Source organism: Bubalus kerabau, chromosome 5 (genome assembly GCF_029407905.1).
Source record: "Bubalus kerabau isolate K-KA32 ecotype Philippines breed swamp buffalo chromosome 5, PCC_UOA_SB_1v2, whole genome shotgun sequence".
Lineage (NCBI taxonomy): Eukaryota > Metazoa > Chordata > Mammalia > Artiodactyla > Bovidae > Bubalus > Bubalus kerabau.
Window position 1 is genome coordinate 41,936,601 of NC_073628.1, and position 26,188 is coordinate 41,962,788.

The 26,188-nt window shown below is 38.2% G+C and overlaps 1 protein-coding gene across 7 annotated transcripts in view; it reads right to left on the bottom strand.

Annotated features, from left to right (window-relative positions):
• LOC129652658 (disks large 1 tumor suppressor protein-like) overlaps positions 1 to 26,188 on the bottom strand; it is a 690,295-nt gene that overhangs the window by 130,125 nt on the left and 533,982 nt on the right. For all 7 annotated transcript variants that reach the window (XM_055581514.1, XM_055581513.1, XM_055581519.1 and 4 more), the window contains one exon: positions 25,892 to 25,966. In XM_055581514.1, coding sequence (XP_055437489.1) covers positions 25,892 to 25,966 — 75 coding nt within the window. The remainder of the gene's footprint in view (positions 1 to 25,891; positions 25,967 to 26,188) is intronic.

Here is a 26,188-nt window from a genome sequence, read left to right on the forward strand (position 1 = left end):
GACTGGAAAAGGTCAGTTTTCACTCCAATCCCAAAGAAAGGCAATGCCAAAGAATGCTCAAACTACCTCATAATTGCACTCATCTCACACACTAATAAAGTAATGCTCAAAATTCTCCAGGCCAGGCTTCAGCAATATGTAAACTGTGAACTTCATGATGTTCAAGGTGGTTTTGGAAAAGGCAGAGGAACCAGAGATCAAATTGCCTACATTCTCTGGATCATTGAAAAAGCAAGAGAGTTCCAGAAGAAACATCTATTTCTGCTTTATTGACTATGCCAAAGCCTTTGACTGTGAGGATCACAATAAACTGTGGAAAATTCTGAAAGAGATGGGAATACCAGACCACCTGACCTGCCTCTTGAGAAATCTGTATGCAGGTCAGGAAGCAACAGTTAGAACTGGACATGGAACAACAGACTGGTTCCAAATAGGAAAAGGAATACGTCAAGGCTGTATACTGTCACCCTGCTTATTTAACTTCTATGCAGAGTACATCATGAAAAATGCTGGGCTGGAGGAAGCATAAACTGGAATCAAGATTGCCGGGAGAAATATCAATAACCTCAGATATGCAGATTACACCACCCTTATGGCAGAAAGTGAAGAAGAACTAAAGAGCCTCTTGATGAAAGTGAAAGAGGAGAGTGAAAAAGTTGGCTTAAAGCTCAACATTCAGAAAACGAAGATCATGGCATCCGGTCCCACCACTTCATTGGAAATAGATGGGGAAACAGTGGAAACAGTGTCAGACTTTATTTTTTGGGGCTCAAAAATCACTGCAGATGGTGATTGCAGCCATGAAATTAAAAGATGTTTACTCCTTGGAAGGAAACTTATGACTAACCTAGACAGCATATTGAAAAGCAGAGACATTACTTTGCCCACAAAGGTCCATCTAGTCAAGGCTATGGTTTTTCCAGTAGTCATGTATGGATGTGAGAGTTTGACTATAAGGAAAGCTGACAACAGAAGAATTTATGCTTTTGAACTGTGGTGATGGAGAAGACTCTTGAGAGTCCCTTGGACTACAAGGAGATCCAACCAGTCCATCCTAAAGGAAATCAGTCCTGGGTGTTCATTGGAAGGACTAATGTTGAAGCTGAAATTCCAATATTTTGGCCACCTGATGCGTAGAGCTGACTAATTTGAAAAGACCCTGAAGTTGGGAAAGATTGAAGGCAGGAGGAGAAGCTGATGACAGAGAATGAGATGGTTAGATGGCATCACTGACTCAATGCACATGAGTTTGGGTAAAATCTTGGAGTTGGTGATGGACGGGGAGGCCTAGCATGCTGCGGTTCATGGGGTCACAAAGAGTCGGACACGACTGAGCGACTGAACTGAACAGGTTCAAGGTCACAGCTAAGAGGAATCTGAACTATGACTCCAAAGTCAGTGCTCTTAAAAAACACTTTATTACACTACCTTCCTTAAAAAGTCCTTTGTAATAACACATAATTCATATATGTCTACTGGATGAGTGAAAAGTCTCATGGGCGTTACTGTGAATTTTGTATGACTGGGCTGCAGAGAAAAAAACTACAGTTAAAACAAATCATGAGTATTTTCTATTTCATAATGCCTTCGTCAAAAACTCTTGTGCCTTTAGGACAACAGAAAATAATACTCTTATCCAGCTATGTGGATAGGGTATGCTTTTAATGCTTTTAATTCATCAAAGTATGTTACATCTAACTGCCTGGATTTCCATAATTCTGACATTCTCCTCATAGCTGAGGTCTAATTCAGGCTACAGTGTAAATCAGCAGAACCAAGATTCTGGAATTCATCAATTATAATAAATTTGAGCCTATTTTTAGCATAATGGAGTTGAAGTCACTTATCTACTTTTGTTAGGATTTTCCTCCAGTTCTTATACCATGCATAAAATTGTACTGGTCATGTAAGCTATTCTCAAGAATCCATAGTTTACAGAACACAGGATGAGAAACTATAGTTAAGAAGAATGAGAAAATTATTAGCTTTTTGATAAAAATATTACATCAGGTGGCCTTTGATATGAAATTTCAAAGCAAAAGCAAATCTAGACAAAAAAGAAATGAACAACTGAGTGAAGAAAGAAAAACCAAGAGACACAATAATACCAAATATTAGTTGTCATGAAGACATAGTAGCTCTTATGATCTCGCTGTCTAAAGATAAACAATTCAATTAAGCTAAAGTAGCACTCCACACATGCACTCCACATTCAAAAAGAAAAGGCACATCACATCTGTCTGTAAGATGCACGCATCTTAACAGTAATAGTATGCATTGCCACGTGCATACACACACAAATACACAAGTCATCCAAAGGCCATAGGGTTTGACTTTTATTAAGAACTTTGTTTCAATTAATTCAATTATGGTATATCAATAGCCTGCTTCTGAGCAAGAGTGACAAGAAAATCTATACTGAAAAATGCTCTAAATCTTTATTCACAGCACAAAAGCAAACTAAAATATGAAGCAATGAAGCCATTCAGGATTTGGCATATTTAACATGTAAATACTTAATAATAACAAATAATTTGCTCTCCAAACTTCTTTGTGTTCATTTCTAACATATGTTATCCCTTCAATTACCCTGTGAGGTCAAGCTATCTTATTCTGCCTGCTTTATTCATTTACGCATTCATTCATTCATTCTTATAAACTCATTAGACGTATCCAGGCAGGCATTCCTCAAACAAATATATAATGAACTCTATGCCACAGATATACTACAGTAAATAGAATAGACAAATTCCTGTCTGTTATAGAGCTTACAATTTATAATATAATAAGGAAGCAAATAATACAGAAATTGTGATAAGGGTTTATGAAGAAAAACAGTAAGTAAATAGCAGTAGAGAGAGAGAGAAATTCCCCAGGAGAAACCCATGGAAGGAGAAGACATCTCTGAAAAAGTAACGTTTAAGTTGAAATGTAAAGACCAAGGGGAGCTGGTCGAGAACTGTAAAAGAATGTACTGGGTACACAAAACAGTGATGACCAAGTTTCTTAGGCAGGAAGCCATTGGAGCCTTCTTAAAAAAAAAAAAAAAAAAAAAAAGAATCATTGTAGCTAGAGCCAGTAAGTGAGGGGAAGACTATCAAACTGGAGACAGGCAAAAGCAACACTATGCAAGGACTTGACACTGCATTAAGGAGTTTGAAATACATCATTAGTGCAGTGGAAAGCCATTAAAAGGTTTTGAGTATGGAAGGGGAGCTGAGATCATTAGAACTGCATTTTTTCAGATTATTTCAGCTGATGTGTGAATATTCGCTGGTTGGGGGAGGAGCAGATGAAAATGAAAGATCAAATCAAATTTTTGTAGTCCAAGTAAGATAATAGTGACTTAGACACTGACAGTATCAGCAAAGTTGAAGAACTGAATTCTAGAAATATTTTGGAGGTAGATTTGACTAGAATGATGATGGATTGAATGTGGAAGGTGAGAAAAAAGGAAGAATTAAAGGAAATTCTCAGTTCCTGGTTTAAGCAACTTGGTAAATGGTAAGAGAAAGAATTAAGAGAGAAACAGGTCTTCCTGGAATTGAAGTTAATCATAAGAATCAATATTGATTTCTGTTGTGTTCCTCTTTTGAATTCCATGCATTTCAATTTCAAGAACTTCTAATGAGCATCTTGTATATACTAGGCCCTAGGCAAGTCTTTGGGAAATGAAAGCTAAGTAAGATTCAGCTACTTTGTACAAGTAATCAGACCAATGGGGAAGAGAATCATATGAACATTGAAATGTTCTTCAGTGTAAAAAATGCTATAATAACTCTGGTGGGAATCAATGACAGTACTTGAAGGTTGAGAGAGGCTTCAAAGTGACAACTTGTAGACCAAGTCTTCAAGGATAAAAAGAACTCGTGTTTTCATTGAAAAAGGTGGGGATGACCATCTCTGTATTTTATTACATAAAACCATACATAAGACAAGGACTCATGTCTTTGCTCTGAGGTCACAGTATAGACTATCCATATTTGACATATGCTTAATAATACCCTTTAGATTTGCAAGCTCTAATAATCCTTATTACAGGCACAGTGTTCTATTAGGTATCAAGGAGCCATGTTTCGTGCCCTTGAGTTGCCCTCTTCTGTTGCAGAGATTAGACATGCATGTAAGAAAGAGCCAGAGAATCATCCAGTATGTGAAAAGTCAGCTGGTATGATGTGATCAAGGCTGCCTCTGTAGTATAAGAGCTCTGAATTCAAAACTGTGACCACCGTGTGGAGTGGGTTTGGTCAGAAAGCACCTTCCTTAGAGGAGTAAACTTTTGCTTGCACCCTGAAGGAACTCTAGGCAGTCTCACTTCCTCTCTCTGGTTAATCATCCTCCCATTCTCTGTAGTAGCAGTTTCAACATTTGATACTCTTCTCTCCACCTCTCCTCTCACTCTCAGCAAACTGATCCCTTACTTTCTATTTCACAGAGAAAACAGGAGCCATCAAACTGAAATTTTCTCAATTTCCCACCATAAACATGTACACATAGTAATATCTGCATACATTATATGTAAGCATATGCACTTAAATAAGAGATCAACTGTGGCACATTGTCTATGGATCTCATCCATCTCTAGCTTCTCAGGAAACATTTATAGTGATCAGGCTTTCTCTCTTACACATTTAACTCTCACTCTAATAATACCTTCCATCAGCCTTTTTCAGTGAAGCACAAGATTTTATTAGCCTAAAGCATATATTGTAAACATCCTAATTTTCCAAAACTTCTTCAACACCAACTACTTTATTGAAACTACTCTATCAGTGACCTCCTTATTGAAAAATATACTAAATTCTATTTAAATTGGAAAGATTCTGCACCGAAAACAAAATCCTGAACAAAACAAAAAGTCAACATACAGAATACAAGAAAATATTTGCAGACAATGAAACTGATAAGGGATTAATCTCCAAGATATACAAACAGTTCATGCAGCTCAATTAAAAACACAAACAAACAAAAAAATGGGCAGGAGATCTAAAAAGATCTTCCTCCAAAGAAGACATACGGGTGGCTAATAGACACATGAAACTATGCTCAACATTGCTAATGATCAGAGAAATGCAAATCAAAACTACAATGAGGTATCACCTCACCTCAGCCAGAATGGCTATCATCAAACAGTCTACAAATAGTAAATGCTGGAAAGGAGGTAGAGAAAAGGGAACCCTACTACCTCGTTGGTGGGAACATAAACTAATACAGCCACTATGAATAATAGTATGGAAATTCCTTAAAAAAATAAAAATAGAGTTGCCATACAATCCTATGAAACCACTCCTTGGCATATATCCAGAGAAAAACATAATCTGAAGAGATGCATGCACTCCCAATGTTCATAGAAGCACTATTTACAATAGTCAAGACGTGGAAGCAGCCTAAATATCCATCAACAGATGGATGGATCAAGAAGATGTGGTATACATGTACAATGGAATATTATTCAGCCAAAAAAGAATGAAATAATGGCATTTGCAGTGACATGTATGAACTTAAAGCTGATCCCATTAAGTGAAGTAAACCAGAGAAAGACAAATATCATATAATATTGCTTATATGTGGAATCTAAAAAAAGAAAGGAATACAAATGGACTTATTTACAAAAAAATAGACTCATAGAATAGAAAACAAATTTATGGTTACCAAAGAAGAGGGAGAAAGAAGGACAAATTAAAAATTTAGGATTAAAATACACACATATATAATTTAAAATATATAAAGTATATATAAAATATATTTTATATATATATATATTTTATATACAGCACAAGGAGCTATATTCAATATCTTTTAAAACCTATGATGGAAGAGAATGTAAAAAAAAGCATGTGTATATATAGATAGGTGTGTCCATGGGGATTCTCCAGGCAAGAATACTGGAGTGGGTTGCCATTCCCTTCTCCAGGGATCTTCCCAACCCAGGGATCAAACCCAAGTCTCCAGCATTGCAGGTGGATTCTTTACCATCTGAACCACCCGGGAAGCCCAAGAATACTTGAGTGGGTTGCCATTCCCTTCTCCAGGGAATCTTCGCAACCCAGGAATCGAACTGGTGTCAGCTGCATTGCAGGTGGATTCTTTACCAGCCCTATCAGGGAAGCCCAGATAAAGCACATTGGAAGAGAATGTGAAAAAAGAATATGTATATACATATAGATAGATATATCCCTGATAGCTCAGTTGGTAAAGAACCTGCCTGCAATGCAGGAGACCCCTGTTGGATTCCTGGGTCAGGAAGATCTGCTGGAGAAGGGATAGGCTACCCACTCCAATATTCTAGCTGATAAAGAATCCACCTGCAACATGGGAGACCTGGGTTTGATCCCTGGGTTGGGAAGATCCCCTGGAGAAGGGAAAGGCTACCCATTCCAATATTCTGGCCTGGAGAATTCCATGGACTGTATAGTCATGGGGTCACAAAGAGTTGGACATGACTGAGTGATTTTCACTTCACTTCACTTCAGATATAACTGAATCATTTTACACTTGAAACTAACACTTGTAAATAAACTATATTTCAATAAAATTTTTTAAAAACTAAAAACTCCACCAAAAAATTTTTAAGTAATGAACAATTCAGTACAGTTATAGTTTACAAAGTCAACAAACAAAAAGTCAGTTGTGTTTCTATATACTAAAAACAAACCATCAAAAAAATAAACTAACCCATATACAACAGCATCAAAAAAATAAGAGTTAGTGATAAATTTAACTAAAAAGATGAAAGATGTGTTAAAAAATAAACACACACACATTATGGTACTGGCACAAAAACAGACACATAGATGAATGGAATAGAATATAGAGCTCAGAAATAAAACCATGCACCTATGGTCAATTAATCTACAGCAAAGAAAGCAAGAATATACAATGGAGAAGCATAATCTCTTCAGTAAGTAGTGCTGGAAAAATTGGACAGGTAAATGTAAAAGAATTAAATTAGAACATTTTCTCACATCATAGTAACAAGAAAAATCTCAAAATGATTAAAACCCTAAAAGTAAGACCTGAAACCATGAAACTCCTAGAAAAGAGCATCAGCAGAACACTCTGTGACATAAATTGCAGCACTTAAGGCAAAAGAAATAAAAGCAAAAATAAACAAATGAGACATTTAAATTTAAAAGCTTTGGCAGCCAAGGATTATCATCAACAAAATAAAAAAACAACCTACTGAATGGGACAAAATAACTGCAAATGATATAACCAACAAGGGGTTAATATCCAAAATACATAAACAGCTCATACAGTTCAATATCAAAAGCAAACGACCCATTCAAAAAATGGGCAGAAGATAAGAATAGATACTTTTTCAAAGAATACGTAACGATGACTAACAGGAATGGAAAAAAAAAGATATTCAATATCACTAATTATCAGAGAAATGCAAATAAATCAAAACCACAATTAAAAAAACACCTCAGACGTGTCAGAATGGCTATCATCAAAAAGTCTACAAATAACAAATGTTGGAGACACTGTGGAGAAGCCTTGTACAATGTTGGTAGGAATGTAAATTGGTGTAACTATCATGGAAAACAGTACAGAAGTTCCTTAAAAGAAATAAAAACAGAACTATCATATGATCCAGCAATTCCACGCCTGGCTATATATCCAGAAAAAATGAAAACACTAATTCAAAAAGATACACATACCCCAATGTTAACAGCACTATTTACAAAAGCCAAGATAAGGAAGCAACCTGTGTGCCCATCAACAGATGCATGGATGAAGATGTGGTATGTGTGATTGTGTGTGTGTGCATATAACAATATTACTGAACCATTAAAAAGAATGAAGTCCTGCCATGTGCAACAACATGAATGAATCTAGAGGGTGTTATGAGTTCAGGTCAGTTCAGTTCAGTTCAGTCACTCAGTCGTGTCTGACTCTTTGCGACCCTGTGAATCGCAGCACGCCAGGCCTCCCTGTCCATCACCAACTCCCGGAGTTCACTCAAACTCACGTCCATTGAGTCGGTGATGCCATCCCGCCATCTCATCCTCTATAGTCCCCTTCTCCTCCTGCCACCAATCCCTCCCAGCATCACAGTCTTTTCCAATGAGTCAACTCTTTGCATGAGGTGGCCAAAGTACTGGAGTTTCAGCTTTAGCATCATTCCTTCCAAAGAAATCCCAGGGCTGATCTCCTTTAGAATGGACTGGTTGGATCTCCTTGCAGTCCAAGGGACTCTCAAGAGTCTTCTCCAACACCACAGTTCAAAAGCATCCATTCTTTGGCGCTCAGCTTTCTTCACAGTCCAACTCTCACATCCATACATGACCACTGGAAAAACCATAGCCTTGACTAGATGGACCTTTGTTATGTGTTATGCTTACTGAAATAACTTGGACAAGTCAAATATTTAATCACTTGTATGTGAAATCTGAAAAATAAAGCAAATGAAAGAATAACAAAACAGAAACAGACTCTGGATTTAGAGAACAAACTAGTGGCTACCAGGGGGGGAAAAGCATGGACGAGGAGCAAGATAGGGTACGGAAATTAAGAGGTACAAACTAGTATGTATTAAGTGTATAAGCTACAAGTATGTATTATACTGCACAGGGAAATAGTCATTATTTTCTAATACCATTAAATGGAGTATGATCCATAAAAAAGTTGAATCCTTATGTTGTACACATGAAATGAATATATTATAAATCAACCATACTTCATTAAATAAATGAATAAAATGAAAGTCTTCACACTTAAGTTATCCAGAATGAGTATTTTGATCTTCCTACAGAAATAAAGATTTTGTAGAACTCTCAAATTCAGTAAATGATACTTCTACCCACTGTTTCACATAACACGGTAATTGGGAGTCAACTTTGACTCTTTCTTATCACTTCTATAAGCAGTTCATATCTATGTCCTGCAATGTTCATACCTAAAAATCTCGTATCTGTTCATTGTTTCTCCCTCTCCACTACCACCCTAATTCAAGCTACCACTATCATTCGCCTGGATTCCCATAAAAGCTTCATAAGTAGTTTTCTGTTTTGTTTTTAACCAGCAACTTTTTTCCCATCATCTATCTGTTCTCCACATAACATCAAGAATGAGGATTTCAAAATTCAAATATGACCATGTTACCTGCTTCACTCCCCTCTCTTCAATCTACTTAAAATAATTCAATGAAATCCTTAATATTAGATGGTTTGTGTCTTCTTTTCCAATCTTCTCTTACCAAGCTGCCCCTGTATTCTCTCCCTCCAGCCCTGTTACACAGCTCCTTTCTCTTCTGAGACAGGATCCTTGTATATATGCTTCCCTTTTCCCAAATAAATCTCTTCTTCTCCCTTCCCCAATTTTGATCCTACTTTTACAACTTAAGCTTAATTAGTGTACCCTTGGATGGTTAGATAGCATCACCAACTCAATGGACATGGACTTGAGCAAACTGCAGGAGGCAGTAGAGAACAGGGAAGCCTGGTGTGTTGCAGTCCATGGGGTCACAAAGAGTCGGCCAACTTAGCAACTGAACAACATTAGCGTCTCCTTAAGGAATGCTTCTTTGACCCCCCTCTCTACATAAGGATGTCCTCAAAAGCATTCTCAGTGCACCATGTACATCTCCTCTGCAGCACCCACCCAAATCACTGTATCTTCATTTACAAGATTCTTTAATGTATTGCTGCTCCCTCCTTGAGGGCAGGGACTGTGGATGTTTCCTCACACTATGAATTTACAGGACTTAATACAGTGTCTGGGACATAGTAGGCACTCTGTAAATATTTATAGAATTAATGAAGGGAGGAAAGGCAGATGGATAAATAGGTTTTGATGAGCCTAAAAAATAATGGAGATGTGGTACAGAAGACTGAGGCTGGTTTAAATAACATGTTCAGATAATGAATTAGCTCTTGTCAAGAGGACAGTTCTTCTGACAGCAGAAAATTTTAAATTTTCCTTACTTTCAATTGTGTTTTCTTTAAATAGTTCTAAAGAGAACATTTCACTTTATCTACAAAAGGCCACATTTCTGTTGCCAAGGGCTTTCCTCGACAAGAATGCCTGCTCATGTTGACTTGCTGGGCAGTGCGGGCTCCTGTCTACATAGTTTAAGACTACAGAAAGCAAAGGAAGTCCCCAGACTAGGGATTAACAGGGAAGAAACAGGTGATTTTCTGCCTACTCTCTAATTGTGTGACATGTCCTTACACTCTTTAGCGGTGACCTAATTAATTAGAAGGACTGATGCTGAAGCTGAAGTTCCAATACTCTGGCCACCTGATGCAAAGAGCAGATTCACTGGAAAAGATTCTGATACTGGCAAAGATTGAAGGCAAAAGGAGAAGGGGGCAATAGAGGATGAGATGGTTGAATGGCATCACCAACACAACGGACATGAGTTTGAGCAAAATCTGAGAGACAGTGAAGGACAGGGAAGCCCGGCTTCTTATAATGCTGTAGTCCATGGGGTCACAGAGTCAGACATGACTTAGCAACTGAACAACAATAACAAACAATGGAGTAACAGTAAGTCAGTGGTTTTGGAAAACATCACAAATCATGGGAGAAGAAATTGAAGGGTATGCAGGAGTTCTGTGTGTCATTTCATTCAATCCACACACATGGCTCGGAAGGAATTTCCCAAATCAAGTAAACAGTAAAGGCAGGACTCTAACCAGTTGCAGGAGGTGCCAGAGTACACGATTCTTCCAGGATCCTTCAAGCAATGCAACCAAGAATAACGCTATGTACCCTGACTCTCCAGCACAGTGTCAGAAGAGGTTGGTTCCCTTCCACAGCCTAGCTTCTTTTCCAGATTCTGTGGGCTGTCTTGATGCACAGAAATAGATGAGATTCTTTTGTTGGTGGCTTATAAGTCCTCCAATAGACCTCAAGCTTTCACAGAGTCATAAAACTTCCGTTCTGTGTGTACTTAAGAAAACTGTTTTTGGATAAAGACTTTGGACATTAAGTTTTAGCTCAGAAGATGTTTCTGCTTCTGAGTTATAGACAGATAACAACTTTTTAATGAAAATGCTGACACAACCTAAAGAACAACAGTGTATGACCAAATACATTGCAGAAACTGATTCTTTCAACAGCATAAGGATTAGCATATTTGGAGAGAAGATATTTATAGGATATTTTAATTAAGCTGTGGATATTAAATTATGTAAATTTTTTACTTCACCAAAATGCGATCTAAAATAGCCCTCAAGATCAGTTAGCATTTCTTTCCCTGTGGTCGGGAGATTTAGCCAATCCAAACTTGAATGGCATTGATTTTTTAAATGAGGTGTTTGTTCTGAGTTGGTTGAAAATATATGGGTCAGTAAATGAAGTACTCAAATGTTTATATACATTCTCTCTCAGTGCTATAAAGGAAGAGTGGTTGTTATAAAACTGGTTCCTTTGCTACCTCCTTCAACCATGCTTAGGTTTGGGGTTTTGATTAGATGCATTTGTTGTTGTTGCTGAAGCCAGTCCATTAATCCAGGCTGGGAAGGGCTGCTTGTACGAGGCCGTCAGGGGACTAATGCTGCCTGCTGTCAACAGGACCTCCTTGAGGAGCTGCAGCAATTAATGTTTCATTTCTGTGTCAAGCACTGTTAAAACTTTTCTCCAGGCCAAGTTTGTCCAAACATGGGTACAAGTCCACAGAGATCCGAAGTCGCTGGAGGCTGCTTCAAGAGGTTTGTCACTGACACCTGCTCTGCCCTGGACGCAGGAAGCTGGCTGCTGCTACAGACGTGGCCTCATAGAATAGCTTCCCCTGTTTGGACTACCTGGGGCTAAATCTAATGAGGCGAGTCTGAGCAGGGGACAAGCACAATCAGAAGAGCAGCACAGAAAGTCAGAATGGTAAGCAGGTGTAAGAAACTCTGACAAAAACACCTTCATATCTTCTTCGTGTAATTCAATTATTTAAATAACATTGCTTTCTTGCTATGTCCTCGGATTTCTAGATTCATGAAAAATAATTTGTCTGTGTCATGTCCAACTCTTTGTGACACCATGGACTGTAGCCCACCAGGCTCCTCTGCCCATGGAATTCTCCAGGCACAAATACTGGAGTGGGTAGCCATGCCCTTCTCCAGGGGATCCTCTCTACCCAGGGGTCAAACCTGGGTATCTCACATTTCGGGCAGATTCTTTACCATCTGAGCCTCCAGGGAAGCCCAATAAATAATTTTTAATGTACAAAAAGTACACAAAGAATAAATATTTTTAAAAGCCTATAAGCATCATTACATGGAGTACCGTCCTGCTCATGTGTTGTATGGCCTTCATTTAAATTTGTGCAATATACCCATCCCCTGAATCAAGGAGATGTGTGCAGTATGAGGTTTTCAAGGCAGGATTATTCACTTGGAAGAGCTTGTCGTTCATGACTCATAACTGTAGCTGGTTTATGAACAGCACCAATACCCAAATCAATACTTGATAATGTCTCTATTTGTTCCATGTGATCTAAAAACATCAATTAAAGGGGATAATATGAGAGCTAGGGAAAGGAACCTAGAGGAGTTCATAAGACACTCATTTACCTTGTTACTGGAAAAGGAAGGGCGATTTCATCATAACTACACGAGACAGCCCTCCACAACCCAATCAATCATGCATGTTTTAGAGGCACCTGCACCCCTCAGTGCTGAAGCCCATTCTTTCATCATACTTTTTCGGAATTCAAGGGGCCAAAAAATAATATAGCAATGGTACTGAATTCACAAACAATTTCAAAGACATAGAAATCGTATTAGAAACCACTGTCAAAAAATCAAACCTTTATGCTTTTTAAAATGAAATTCACTGATTTAAATATTCAAACTCTATACCTTTTCAATTACATCTAAAATCTGAGGTACGATGAAAGTAGGTCATCCTATCAAGAGTTCACGGCTCAAAGGCCTTGGTGGGGTAAATACAGATCTCAAGCTGTAACCATTTTCAGAATTCTACCATGCCAAAAACAGGAATGCCATAAAATAACAAAATCAACATACATTTGAGTGCCTACTATGTGCTAACATAGTAGACACTAATTTAGGCATATCGTATATATTGTCTTTAATTCTGAAAATAGTCTTGCTGCTGCTACTGCTGCTAAGTCGCTTCAGTCGTGTCTGACTCTGTGCGACCCCATAGACGGCAGCCCACCAGGCTCCCCCGTCCCTGGGATTCTCCAGGCAAGAACACTGGAGTGGGTTGCCATTTCCTTCTCCAATGCATGAAAGTGAAAAGTGAAAGTGAAGTCGCTCAGTCATGTCCGACTTCTAGCGACCCCATGGACTGCAGCCCACCAGGCTCCTCCATCCATGGGATTTTCCAGGCAAGAGTACTGGAGTGGGTTGCCATTGCCTTCTCCAGTGTTTTTCTAGATTTATACTTTATTCTATAATAAGCATAGTTTCAATAATTATTTTAAAACCCACACAGGGTACACAAACAATAAGAAAATAATTTATTGTATTTCCATACACTAGCAATGAAGAATTTGAAAGTGAAATTAAGGAAACAAACATTTTATAGCATAACAAATAATAAAATGTTTGGTAACAAATTTAACAAAAAAAAAATGCAAAAACTGGTACTTTGAAAACTATAAAACACTGTAGAAAGGAATTAAAGACCTAAATAAAGAGTAAAGCATTCACTGGATCGGAGAAATTAGTATTGTTAAAATGGCAATATTCCCCAAATTAATCTACAGATTCAGAGCAATCGTTATCAAAATCCTAGATGACTCTTCTGTAAACTGACAAGCTGATTCTAAATTCATATAAAAATGCAATGGACCCCAAATATCCAAAACAATCTTGAAAGAAGAACAGAATTGAAGATGTACAGTTCTCAGTTTCAAACTTACTACAAAGCAAGTAATCAAGACAGTATAGCACTGGAGAAAGATATAAATCAATGGAATAGAATTGAAGATCCAAAAATAAACCTTTACATTAATAGTCAATTGATTTTCCACACGGATGTAAAGGCAGTTCAGTGGGGAAATAAAATACTTTTCAACAAATGGTTCAGGGAACTTGGCTATCCATATACAAATATACATAAAAATTAACTAGAAATAGGTCATAGACCTAAATGTAAGAGCTAAAACTATAAAATTTTTTAGAAGAAAATACAGGACCTTGTTACATGAAGCCTCCTTAGATATGACAGGTGACATGAAAAAAATAAACTAGACTTCATCTATTTAAATTTTTTTTGCTTGAAATGATGCAATCAAAAAATAAAAGACAAACCATGAGATAGTATAAAATACCTGCAAATCATGTACAAAATAATGAACTAGTAGCAAGAACATACAGAGAACTCTTATGAAAGAATTAAAGATCAAAAAAAAAAAACACACACACACACACAAAATGAAACAAACAATATAAACAACTTAAATAGGCATTTCTCCAAAGACAAATGAATAGCCCAAAAGTACACGAAAAGATGCTCAGCACATCACTAATTATTAGAGAACTGCAAATCCCAAACCACAATGAGATACTACTTTATACACACTAGGAAAACTACAATAAAAAGGAAAGGTAAGAACAAATGCTGATGAGGATGTGGACAGTTGAACCTTCATACATTGCTGGTAGGAATATAAAATGGTAAAACAGCTCTGCAAAACAATCTGGCAGTTCCTCAAACAGTTAAACACAGTTACCACACAAGGCAATCATTCCTCTCCTATATACTCAAGAGAATTAAAGACATATGTCCATACAAAAACTTGCATGTGTACTCATGGCAGCATTATTCACAATATTGAAAAAAGGCAAACAACACAAATGTCTACCAATTGATAAACAGATAAACAAGATGTCAGACTGGTTCCAAATAGGAAAAGGAGTACGTCAAGGCTGTATATTGTCACCCTGCTTATTTAACTTATATGCAGGGTACATCATGAGAAACACTGGGCTGGAAGAAGCACAAGCTGGAATCAAGATTGCCGGGAGAAATATCAATAACCTCAGATATGCAGATGACACCACCCTTATGGCAGAAAGTGAAGAACTAAAAAGCCTCTTGATGAAAGTGAAAGAAGAAAGTGAAGAACTTAGCTTAAAGCTCAACATTCAGAAAATGAAGAACATGGCATCTGGTCTCATCACTTCATGGGAAATAGATGGGGAAACAGTGGAAACAGTGGCAGACTTTATTTTTGGGGGCTCCAAAATCACTGCAGATGGTGACTGCAGCCATGAAATTAAAAGACGCTTACTCCTTAGAAGGAAAGTTATGACCAACCTAGACAGCATATTGAAAAGCAGCGATATTACTTTGCCAACAAAGGTCCATCTAGTCAAGGCTATAGTTTTTCCAGTGGTAATGTATGGATGTGAGAGTTGGACTGTGAAGAAAGCTGAGTGCCAAAGAATGGATGGTTTTGAACTGTGGTGTTGGGGAAGACTCTTTTTTTTTTTTTTAATTTTATTTTATTTTTAAACTTTACACAATTGTATTAGTTTTGCCAAACATCAAAATGAATCCGCCACAGGTACACATGTGTTCCCCATCCTGAACCCTCCTCCCTCCTCCCTCCCCATACCATCCCTCTGGGTCGTCCCAGTGCACCAGCCCCAAGCATCCAGTATCGTGCATCGAACCTGAACTGGCAACTCATTTCATACATGATATTTTACATGTTTCAATGCCATTCTCCCAAATCTTCCTACCCTCTCCCTCTCCCTCTCCCACAGAGTCCATAAGACTGTTCTATACATCAGTGTCTCCTTTGCTGTCTCGTACACAGGGTTATTGTTACCATCTTTCTAAATTCCATATATATGCGTTAGTATACTGTATTGGTGTTTTTCTTTCTGGCTTACTTCACTCTGTATAATAGGCTCCAGTTTCATCCACCTCATTAGAACAGATTCAAATGTATTCTTTTTAATGGCTGAGTAATACTCCATTGTGTATATGTACCACTGCTTTCTTACCCATTCATCTGCTGATGGACATCTAGGTTGCTTCCATGTCCTGGCTATTATAAACAGTGCTGCGATGAACATTGGGGTACACATGTCTCTTTCCCTTCTGGTTTCCTCAGTGTGTATGCCCAGCAGTGGGATTGCTGGATCATAAGGCGGTTCTATTTCCAGTTTTTTAAGGAATCTCCACACTGTTCTCCATAGTGGCTGTACTAGTTTGCATTCCCACCAACAGTGTAAGAGGGTTCCCTTTTCTCCACACCCTCTCCAGCATTTATTACTTGTAGACTTTTGGATCGCAGCCATTCTGACTGGTGTGAAATGGTACCTCATAGTGGTTTTGATTTGCATTTCTCTGATAATGAGTGATGTTGAGCATCTTTTCATGTGTTTGTTAGCCATCTGTATGTCTTCTTTGGAGAAGTCCCTTGGACTGCAAGGAGATCCAACCAGTCTGTTCTGAAGGAGATCAGCCCTGGGATTTCTTTGGAAGGAATGATGCTAAAGCTGAAACTCCAGTACTTTGGCCACCTCATGCGAAGAGTGGACTCATTGGAAAAGACTCTGATGCTGGGAGGGATTGGGGGCAGGAGGAGAAGGGGATGACAGAGGATGAGATGGCTGGATGGCATCACTGACTTGATGGATGTGAGTCTGAGTGAAATCCGGGAGTTGGTGATGGACAGGAAGGCCAGGCATGCTGTGATTCATGGGGTCACAAAGAGTCGGACACGGCTGAGTGACTGAACTGAACTGAACTGAATGTCCATATAATGAAACACTATTCATTGAGACAAGGGAATAAGGAACTGACACATGCTACAACATGGGTAACCTTGGAAATACTATAAGTGAAAGAATCTAGTCACAAAAGGCCATATATTTTATAATTCCATTTATAGGAAATGTCTAGAATAAGCAAATTCATAGAGATAGAAAGCAGATTAGTGATTGCCAGGAGCTTGAGGCAAAAGGAATGGGGATGACTGCTAATGGGCTTGGGGTTCCTTTTAAAAACATGAAAATGTTCTAAAATTGGTAGTTGAGTAGCACAACTCTGTGAATGTACTGAAATCACTGAATTGTGCATTTAAATTGCTGAATTATTACAGTGTATGAATTATATTTCAGTAAATCTGTGAAAAAATAAAAACACTGAGGAAAAACAACAACAAAAATTCCAAATACATATAGGAAGAATTGTCATAAGGATTTATATTAATTCTGTATGATCTATCAGATTCTTGGTTGCATGTTATAAAAAGGTAAGATAAGAAGGGTTAGCTGAATGTGAAGGCCCTAAACTGGACATAGAACAACAGACTGGTTCCAAATCAGGAAAGGAATACATCAAGGCTGTATATTGTCACCCTGCTTATTTAACTTATATGCAGAATACATCATGCAAAATGCTTGGCTGGATGAAGCACAAGCTGGAATCAAGATTGCCAGGAAAAATATCAATAACCTCAGATATGCAGATGACACCACACTTACGGCAGAAAGCAAAGAAGAACTAAAGAGCCTCTTGATGAAAGTAAAAGAGGAGAGTGAAAAAATTGGCTTAAAACTCAACGTTCAGAAAACTAAGATCATGGCATCTGGTCCTATCACTTCATGGCAAATAGATGGGGAAACAATGGAAACACTGAGAAACTTTATTTTGGGGGGCTCCAAAATCACCGCAGCCATGAAATTAAAAGATGCTTTCTCCTTGGAAGAAAAGCCATTACCAACCTAGACAGCATATTAAAAGCAGAGACATTACTTTGCCAACAAAGGTCCATCTAGTCAAAGCTATGATTTTTCCAGTGGTCATGTATGGATGGGAGAGTTGGACTATAAAGAAAGCTGAGCACCAAAGAAGTGATGCTTTTGAACTGTGGTGTTGGAGAAGACTCTTGAGAGTCCCTTGGACTGCAAGGAGATCCAACCAGTCCATCCTAAAGGAAATCAGTCCTGAATATTAATTGGAAAGACTAATGCCGAAGCTGAAACTCTAATACTTTGGCTACCTGATGCGCAGAAATGACTCACTGGAAAAGACCCTGATGCTGGGAAAGATTGAAGGCGGGAAGAGAAGGGGATGACAGAGGATGAGATGGTTGGATGGCATCACTGACTCAATGGACATGACTTCGAGTAAACTCTGGGAGTTGATGATGGACAGGGAGGCCTTGTGTGCTGCAGTCCATGGGGTCACAAAGAGTCAGACATGACTGAGGACTGAACTGAACAGACTGAAAATTAACTAAGCTGGATAAAGTGGGAATTCTAGGGAAATATTAAAAGGTGCAGAAAGAGGAAGCTGGGGACACAAACTTTGCTGGCTCCAATTTTACTGTGGGCCTGCCTTTTGTTCCCAGATGGTTACCTACCATTCCTCTATTTAGTTTCTCAGATATTGCCAGCAACCTCAGGGCATGAAACCTTCATCTCTGCACAGGCATGCTGGGTACATGTTTACCTGTCTTTTGTTCTTTACTCTGTGTAGTTTTTATGTGTGCTCACTAGAAATGCTCTTTCCTCTCTCGCATGAACCAAGAGCCCCCCCAACCCCATAAATACCATGGGTTCCCTTTCTGAGTATGTTTCAAAGATCAGTGTAACAAAAATTGAAGGCAAAAGGAGAAGAGGGTGGCAGAGGATGAGATGGTTAGATAGCATTACCGACTCAATGGACATGAACTTCGGCAAACTCTGGGAGATAGTTGAGAACGGGGAAGCCTGGTGTGCTGCAGTCCATGGGGTTGGACATGACTTAATGACTGAACAAAAACCATAACTGCAGCTCCCAGAAGGCTCTTTCAAACACAGAGAGGAAACTTATAAGCTGAAAGTACTGTAAGGGCCAGAAGAGAGGAGGAAAAAGAAATGACTCCATTGTGTCAGCCTATGCTATGCTAAGTCACTTCAGTCGTGTCCGTGTGTGTCAGTCTGTGTGACCCCAGAGATGGCAGCCCACCAGGCTCCCCCGTCCCTGGGATTCTCCAGGCAAGAACACTGGAGTGGGTTGCCATTTCCTTCTCCAATGCATGAAAGTGAAAAGAGAAAGTGAAGTCGTTCAGTCGTGTCTGACTCTTAGCAACCCCATGGACCGCAGCCTACCAGGCTCCTCCAGCCATGGGATTTTCCAGGCAAGAGTACTGGAGTGGGGTGCCATTGCCTTCTCCATGTGTCAGCCTAGTCCTCCTCATACTTTCTTGATTCAAAGCCCTAACTTCAACCAAATTGGAATCAGAGCCGTTACACAGAGCTGATATTTCTTAAAGTGCATTGTGATTTTTTTTCCTAAGATAATTTCCCCTCTGGATTCTTTTCTAATTCCATGGCTACGACCCCGATGGCCAGATGCACTCTAATCCCAGTGCAGACCAATTTAAGGCCCTGTACTCTGTAATTTTCAATAATTTTCTTAAAGCTGTGATCATCTTATCCTAACTTTTTGTTCTGTAAGGGAATTAACCACTGATAGTATGAAATCCCTGTCCTACCTGTGGTGGATTCATTTTGATATTTGGCAAAACTAATACAAATATGTAAAGTTTAAAAATAAAATAAAATTAGAAAAAAAAAAAGAAATAAAAATCACATCCAGTCTTTGGAAAACAGTACCCATCTAAGCCATCCTGGGTGAAATTTCCCAGCGGCAGAGTTGGCCCAGCAGGTTCTGAGTGTTTCGGCAAACACTCAGAAAACAGACACAACATTATTTATTTTATGACTGGGTTGGACATTTCTTAGTGCCATGGTCTGTGTATTTACTTGGGAGGTATACAAAATGAAGTCACATAAAGAACTGTGGAGGAAAGAAAGGGGGGGAGAGAGGAGCTACCAAAACAAAGTGAATAAAAGCTTTATACTAGTACAGCAGAGCTTATGCACATTGTATTAACTGGTTTCAATTAGAGCATATGATCCAACTGTGGGTAATGGGAGGCGGACTGGGAGAACATGCTGAAACAATTAACACTTTAAAAGAACATCTCCTCTGGTTTCTTAGAGGAAAGTCTGTTTTTATTGATTTCCCATAAAACAGAAAAATTACTTTCATAATCTAGAGAGGCATGGTAGGGAAATTGTTCATATGCTTCTAAATTAAAGAGTGTATCTAGCCCCACTCTCCAAAAATGGCTTTATATTTCTCAAAATACAAACATCTCAATATGACACTCCATATCATCAGTTCTTTCCTGTCAGAGGGCAAATGTTTATCTTCAAGAGCTTCAAGATTTCTCTTTTCACAGTCATAAAGAGTTGTGTATTAACTCATGGAAACTTCATGTCCCAGCCTGAATTCCTTTCAAAAGAATGTATTAGCCACTCAGTTGTGTCTGACTCTTTGTGACCCCACAGAGTGTAACCTGCTAGTCTCCTCTGTCCATGGAGTTCTCCAGCCAAGAATACTAGAGTGGGTAGCTATTCTCTTCTCCAGGGAATCTTTCCAATCCAGGTATCGAACTCGTGTCTCCTGCATTACAGGAGGATTCTTTACTACCTGGACCACCAAGGAAGCCCTTCAGAAAAAAAAAGCCCTCCTAAATAAAGAGCCCTCAGTTAATGATGATTTATTGCCTGTTTTAATGCTTTCCCTCACCAGTTTATCCCCCATCACTTTCTTCTAAAATGACCTATCTTTTTTTTTTCCTTTTACCAGTTTTCAAGCAATTACCATATGCCTGGTGTATATTAACACTTGATATGCATTATCTCATTTAAATCTCAAAATATCTTGTTACAGGTGCAAACTCAGAGAGATTAAGCAAATTGTTCAAAGTTATAAAGACAAGTAAGTGGCAGAATTCATATTTTAACACAAACTTTGAAGTGAAAACAGCAAAAGTGAGTCGCTCAGTCATGTCTGACTCTTGGTGACCCCACTGCAGGCAGATTCTTTACCATCTGAAACACCAGGGAAGCCCAACACAAATCTTCTTCAGTTCTAAAGCTCTTATACTTAACTATCATCAAATATTGCATCTTCTCTCTTCTAAAATCCATCTTGAGGTAAATCTCCATTTGGAGAATTTATAGTTTTTTATACAGATCATGGGCTTTCCGGGTGGTTCAGTGGTAGAGCATCCCCCTGCAATGCAGGAGATGGGGGTTCAATCCCTGGGTCAGGAAGATCCTCTGGAGAAGGAAATAGCAACCCACTCCAGGATTCTTGCCTGAAAAATCCCATGGATAGAAGAGCCTGGTGGGCTATAATCCATGAGGTCAGAAGGAGTTGGAAATGACTTTTTGACTCAGCATGCACTATAGACCATTATATACCAAGTATTACCCATTATAATGATTATATGCAGGTATTTTTCCCCGTTCTATCCCAAGGAATTGAAGGGTTAGTTACAACTTATAAACTATGCTCAGTAAGTGCTTCTTGAATGAGTAAATAAAAATTGATATATTCAGAGTACAATGTTCTAATATTTGCGAATGCTTAAATGATTTTTGAAAATATTTCCCATATCTATTTATAGGTGAATATTATATAACAATAGAGATATGTAGATATAATGATATCCATGATAAGCTCCATAATAGCAGAGATTTTATTTTCAACTTAGCTTTTTGAAACTCCTCTCATGATACTCTTTTTAAATTTCCAGGAATTAAGGGGTGTGCAAGCACACAATTATTCTATATATTGATACACCACATGTCCAATCAATAAAATAATATGTTACAGCCATTTCTGAGTAATGCTTAACAATTAAGGATTGTGTTTGGGGACATTCCTCGAGGTGACCCAACCCATACATAGGCCAGAGTCAAACTGAGTGGACCAGAGACCTGCCCTGAACAGCAGCAGCTGGTCAAGCCTCCTGCAGCTGGTCAAGCCAAAGGTTCTTTATTTCCAACAGCCAAAACTAATTCTTAGCCTATTTCACTCCAGATTCAGAGACCTGCCTGTCTTCACCTGAGTCCCAGACCCTATGGGTCTCTTCTCATTTGTTAATAAGTGGCAGGGGTTCAAGTAACCACTGTGTTCATAGTTGTGATCATATAAACCAATGTGCACACAACCCAACTAAATTTAAAGTACAGAGGTGAGGAAGGCTGTCATTCTAGTGTTTAATATAGCCATAGGAGGAGAGTTAAGTAAACAATAAAACTGTCACACTTCTCACTAGAAAAGATATTTCACTTATAAGTATTCAGGAATTATAAATGTGTCCAGGTTTCTGTATAATTACTGGAGGTAAATTTTCTATCCAGCTTGAATCACAATCTGTACACTGTAATTCTGTCTAAAAGGAAAAGTCTTTAAAAATACTTCTTGGTCCCATTATTACAGAGATATGGAGTGCCAAAAAAGAGAGCCTCCTAGAAGAGAATGAGCAAGAAGTAATAGAAGTCATTTTTGAGGCAATAGGTAGCTGTTGTTAAGCATCTGCAAAGCAATTTGGAGGGATAAATTTTCTTGGAAAAACCAGTGACAAAAGCTCTGCATTTAAAATGAACCTGAGGGCAAATGAACACACAAAGATCAGGACTGTTCTGAAAAAAGTAATAAAGCCCAATTATAAGGATACAATCATCCTAGAACAAAACACCAAGAAAGAACGAGGCAATAGGGATAGAAATGTAGGAAAGAATCAAGTGAATTTTAAAAATGCACAAAGATAACAGAAACTATCTATTTATTATGAATGCAAGTATGTATTAATTTATTTATAACCTGCTTCAGCCCATGGGGGATTTGAGACTAATAAGACATTCTGTTAAACACAGGAGACTAAGATTTTCTCTATTTCTTGAGAGATGAGAAAATGAAAATTAATACCAGAACTACTTTACATATCTCATACAGTTTTGTTATGTAAAGATGCTTTTTACTACTGTATAGTTAACCATCCATACTTTTCACTTTAGAATGTGGATTAAGTCATTACCAAATTATTCCTTGCTCATTTTTATGTACCCACCTATTGTATATAACCAAATACTGAAATGGATGGACTATTATAAATTATCAAAATCCCACGATTCTGAGTACTTCTTTCTGTCTGAGATAACTACTCATTACATCAACTTTAACTCTAGCGGGAGCTCCATAAATGTTGCTGACCAGGGGATACTAGTTAAGGGAGTTTTATTTACTTTTTGGCTACAAATAAATCAAAGAACAATAAATTTCTCAAAACAAACAAAATAAAATCTAACATGGAACTCTGCTCAGTGTTATGTGCCAGCCTGGACTGGGGTGGGGGGCGGGTTTGGGGGAGAATGGACATATGAACATGTATGGCTGAATCCCTTCGCTGTTCACCTGAAACTACCACAACATCGTTAATCAGTTATAGCCCAGTACAGAATAGTTTACGGTTATCAAAAAAAATGTATACAACTTAACGGAAAAAAGTAACTTACTGGTTATCAGCAGATTATTGGGACCTTTTCACAAAATCAAAGAGAGATTTGAGGAAGCAAAACCTCAAAGGGCAAATACTTGGCAGCTCAAGGAATTTTAGCAACTGAAGTTCACAGGTTGTTTCCCAAACTATTATCATTCATATGATTCAATATTGATGGCTATTAGTTTCATATCTCTCTGGTACAGATTTAAAATACCCAGGAGACAGAATCCAACTGGCTCACCTAGAATCAAATATTTAGCTCTGGATCAGTCAGTCACGGCCCGGGATAGACTCAGAGAGCCCAAACACGGCTGTGAGGTGCCTACCTTTGCAGAAAGGAGTTACTGAACAGAGAAAGTAGAATCATTATGGGTTGCACAATTCCTGCAGAAAGTGTCTGCCCCACTAGGAGATGTATTCGGTTGGCCAAAAAGTTTTTCTGTAACATCATATGGAGAAACCCAAATGAACCTCTTGGCCAGCTCACTATTACTTTTAAGTAAATGGCAAAGGAAATCTATGTAAACAGTAGCTCCCAATTGTAAAGCAGGAGCAAGAAGAAACATCTTTTTGATGCCCTCACCTAACCATAGAACTGAACATCAGATTTCAATGTTGGCCCTTCACAATTGTGATCCTCAGGAAGGATCTTAAATGTAGTCATCTCCATATTTGATCTTTAGTGTCCTACAGCAGGAAGACAATTGGGATTCTCAGATCCTCAATGGTCCAACCCCAAGGCAATCATGAAGGCTCAACTGTTTTGTTAAACCATAAGACACACAATTCTAATAATGGACTTTCCTGCAGTAAGACTACACAAAATAACTATAATGTCAAATTTATTTTATTTGGAGATGGAATTATCAGTATTCTGGAGGATCAGCTATTAACTGGATTACATGAATGTGTTTGATAAAATGCAATCACTATCTTATCTTTCTTCTTTAGCAATTGCCACAGTGCCTGGCACAGCTGAATCAAATGACAAAATTTTGTTTAGTATGAGAACAAAATTCCTCAAAACACACACTCTGAAGGAAAAAGTATAACAGGACACCTGAAGGTCAGAAATGGAAACCACCTAAGAAAGTAAAATATATATTTATTCTTCTTCAGCAAGAAATATGAGGGCTGTAAAAAATTTACTGAAGCTTATATTATAAAGAGGAAATCAACAGATTGAAGATGCATTTATTAAATCTACACTCACAGAGCTCCTACCATGAACTCAGGGATTTACCTAGATGTAGGTATACTAGGACCCTGAAGAGTACATGATTTCCTTGTAGAAACAGACATATAAATCAGTAATTGTGAAATAATATCATCAGGGATACAATAAAAGCAGTGATTGATGAAGAAATAGAATTATTAAAGCTCATCTTTTCTCTGGCATCAGCAGAGTCCCTAAGCATACACTCCCTTCTGACCATCTGCTCACAAAAGTGTGACATTTTTATTCTCCGAGTCTCGAGCAAATCTCAGCTGCTTCCACACTGCAAAAATGCCTCCAAAATTTACCACCATCGTCTCTCCTTCATTAAGCTGACCCTACCATCTCATCTTCCACAGATAAACAAAAGACAAAGAGACAAGCTTCCGTTTTCTCACACAATCTGTGTGAGAAGCAGGCTCCCCCAGACCTACTGCCTTTTAACAGTCATCAGTCATGCTATGATAGTGCAGCTGCGCCTTTCAGAAGCCTGTACCTCAACAAAAGATGAGGGTATTTATTAAAGAGTTCCACATATCACTTTACACTGCCTGCAAGGTGGGTCAAACGAGGGGAATGTCTCAAAAGGAACCTTTGAACTTTTTGTCCTCATCACACACAAATTATTTCATGACTTGCAAACTGTCAGTTACAGCACACACAGTTCCCAGAGGAACCACTGTCCTTTCTATCGGGCAATGTATGTATAAGAGAGAATCATATGAATCAGTCACTTTCTTCACTTATTCACAGCACAGCTTAGCAGAGTGAGTTCACGAAAGGACAGTCAGGGTGTCCAGAATCTATTCCCAGACTTAGAATTCGTGCACTGTTCTTAGTTCCTCTGCATTTAAGTCTTCAATTTGCTACACAAGAATAATGACATAGTACCTGTTTGTTTCTAAGGCACTTGAAAATTCTGTGATGGAAGATTTCACACAAATGCAGTCTATTATTATAACACGAAGAGTTGAAAATTGCAAATCCGTGTACTCATCACTATTAAACAGTCAACACAAGAATGGAAGAAGAGAAAGAATCTTTCTCTAAGGCATCTAAAATCAAGTATTCATGAATATGCAGCTACTAAGAAAAATAAATGGGCAAATATATTCATTTCAAAGACTATTCAATTGTAAACCATCTATAATCCATTTAGACAAATCCTTTGCAATTTGCTTTCACTCCAAAAAGAAATACATGCAATCCCTAGTCACAGGTGTTTCTTATAATGAAGAGCGTTCTGAGGAGACATTCTTTCTCCTTTCAAAAGGTCTGCTGAACTCTAGAATTTCAGAGTGTATTCTAGCACATTCCATGAAGGTTGTTCCAAAATATAAAAATAATTATCTCTTAACCTGGCCAATCTTAGAATAATCCAAGTAACTTACAGTACAGTGGTGAACAGGCATCCAAGCAGGACCTTCCACCGAACAGTTCTGGGCTGGACACTTGCCTTGGTTTTGCTGCAAATAAATAAAACTGATATTATGTTCTATATACTATGTGCAGCAATATACACCATTGATAGGTTTATCATCAACATATTTATTGCCATATTTACAAGTACAGAAGAAATCTTTGAGGATGATTTTTTGGTGCAGTGCTGAAAGAAACGAGGTATGTTATTTCTACTCTTATCAAGGCCCAAGAAACTATTCTTTGCTTTGTTGTATCACTCTAAATCC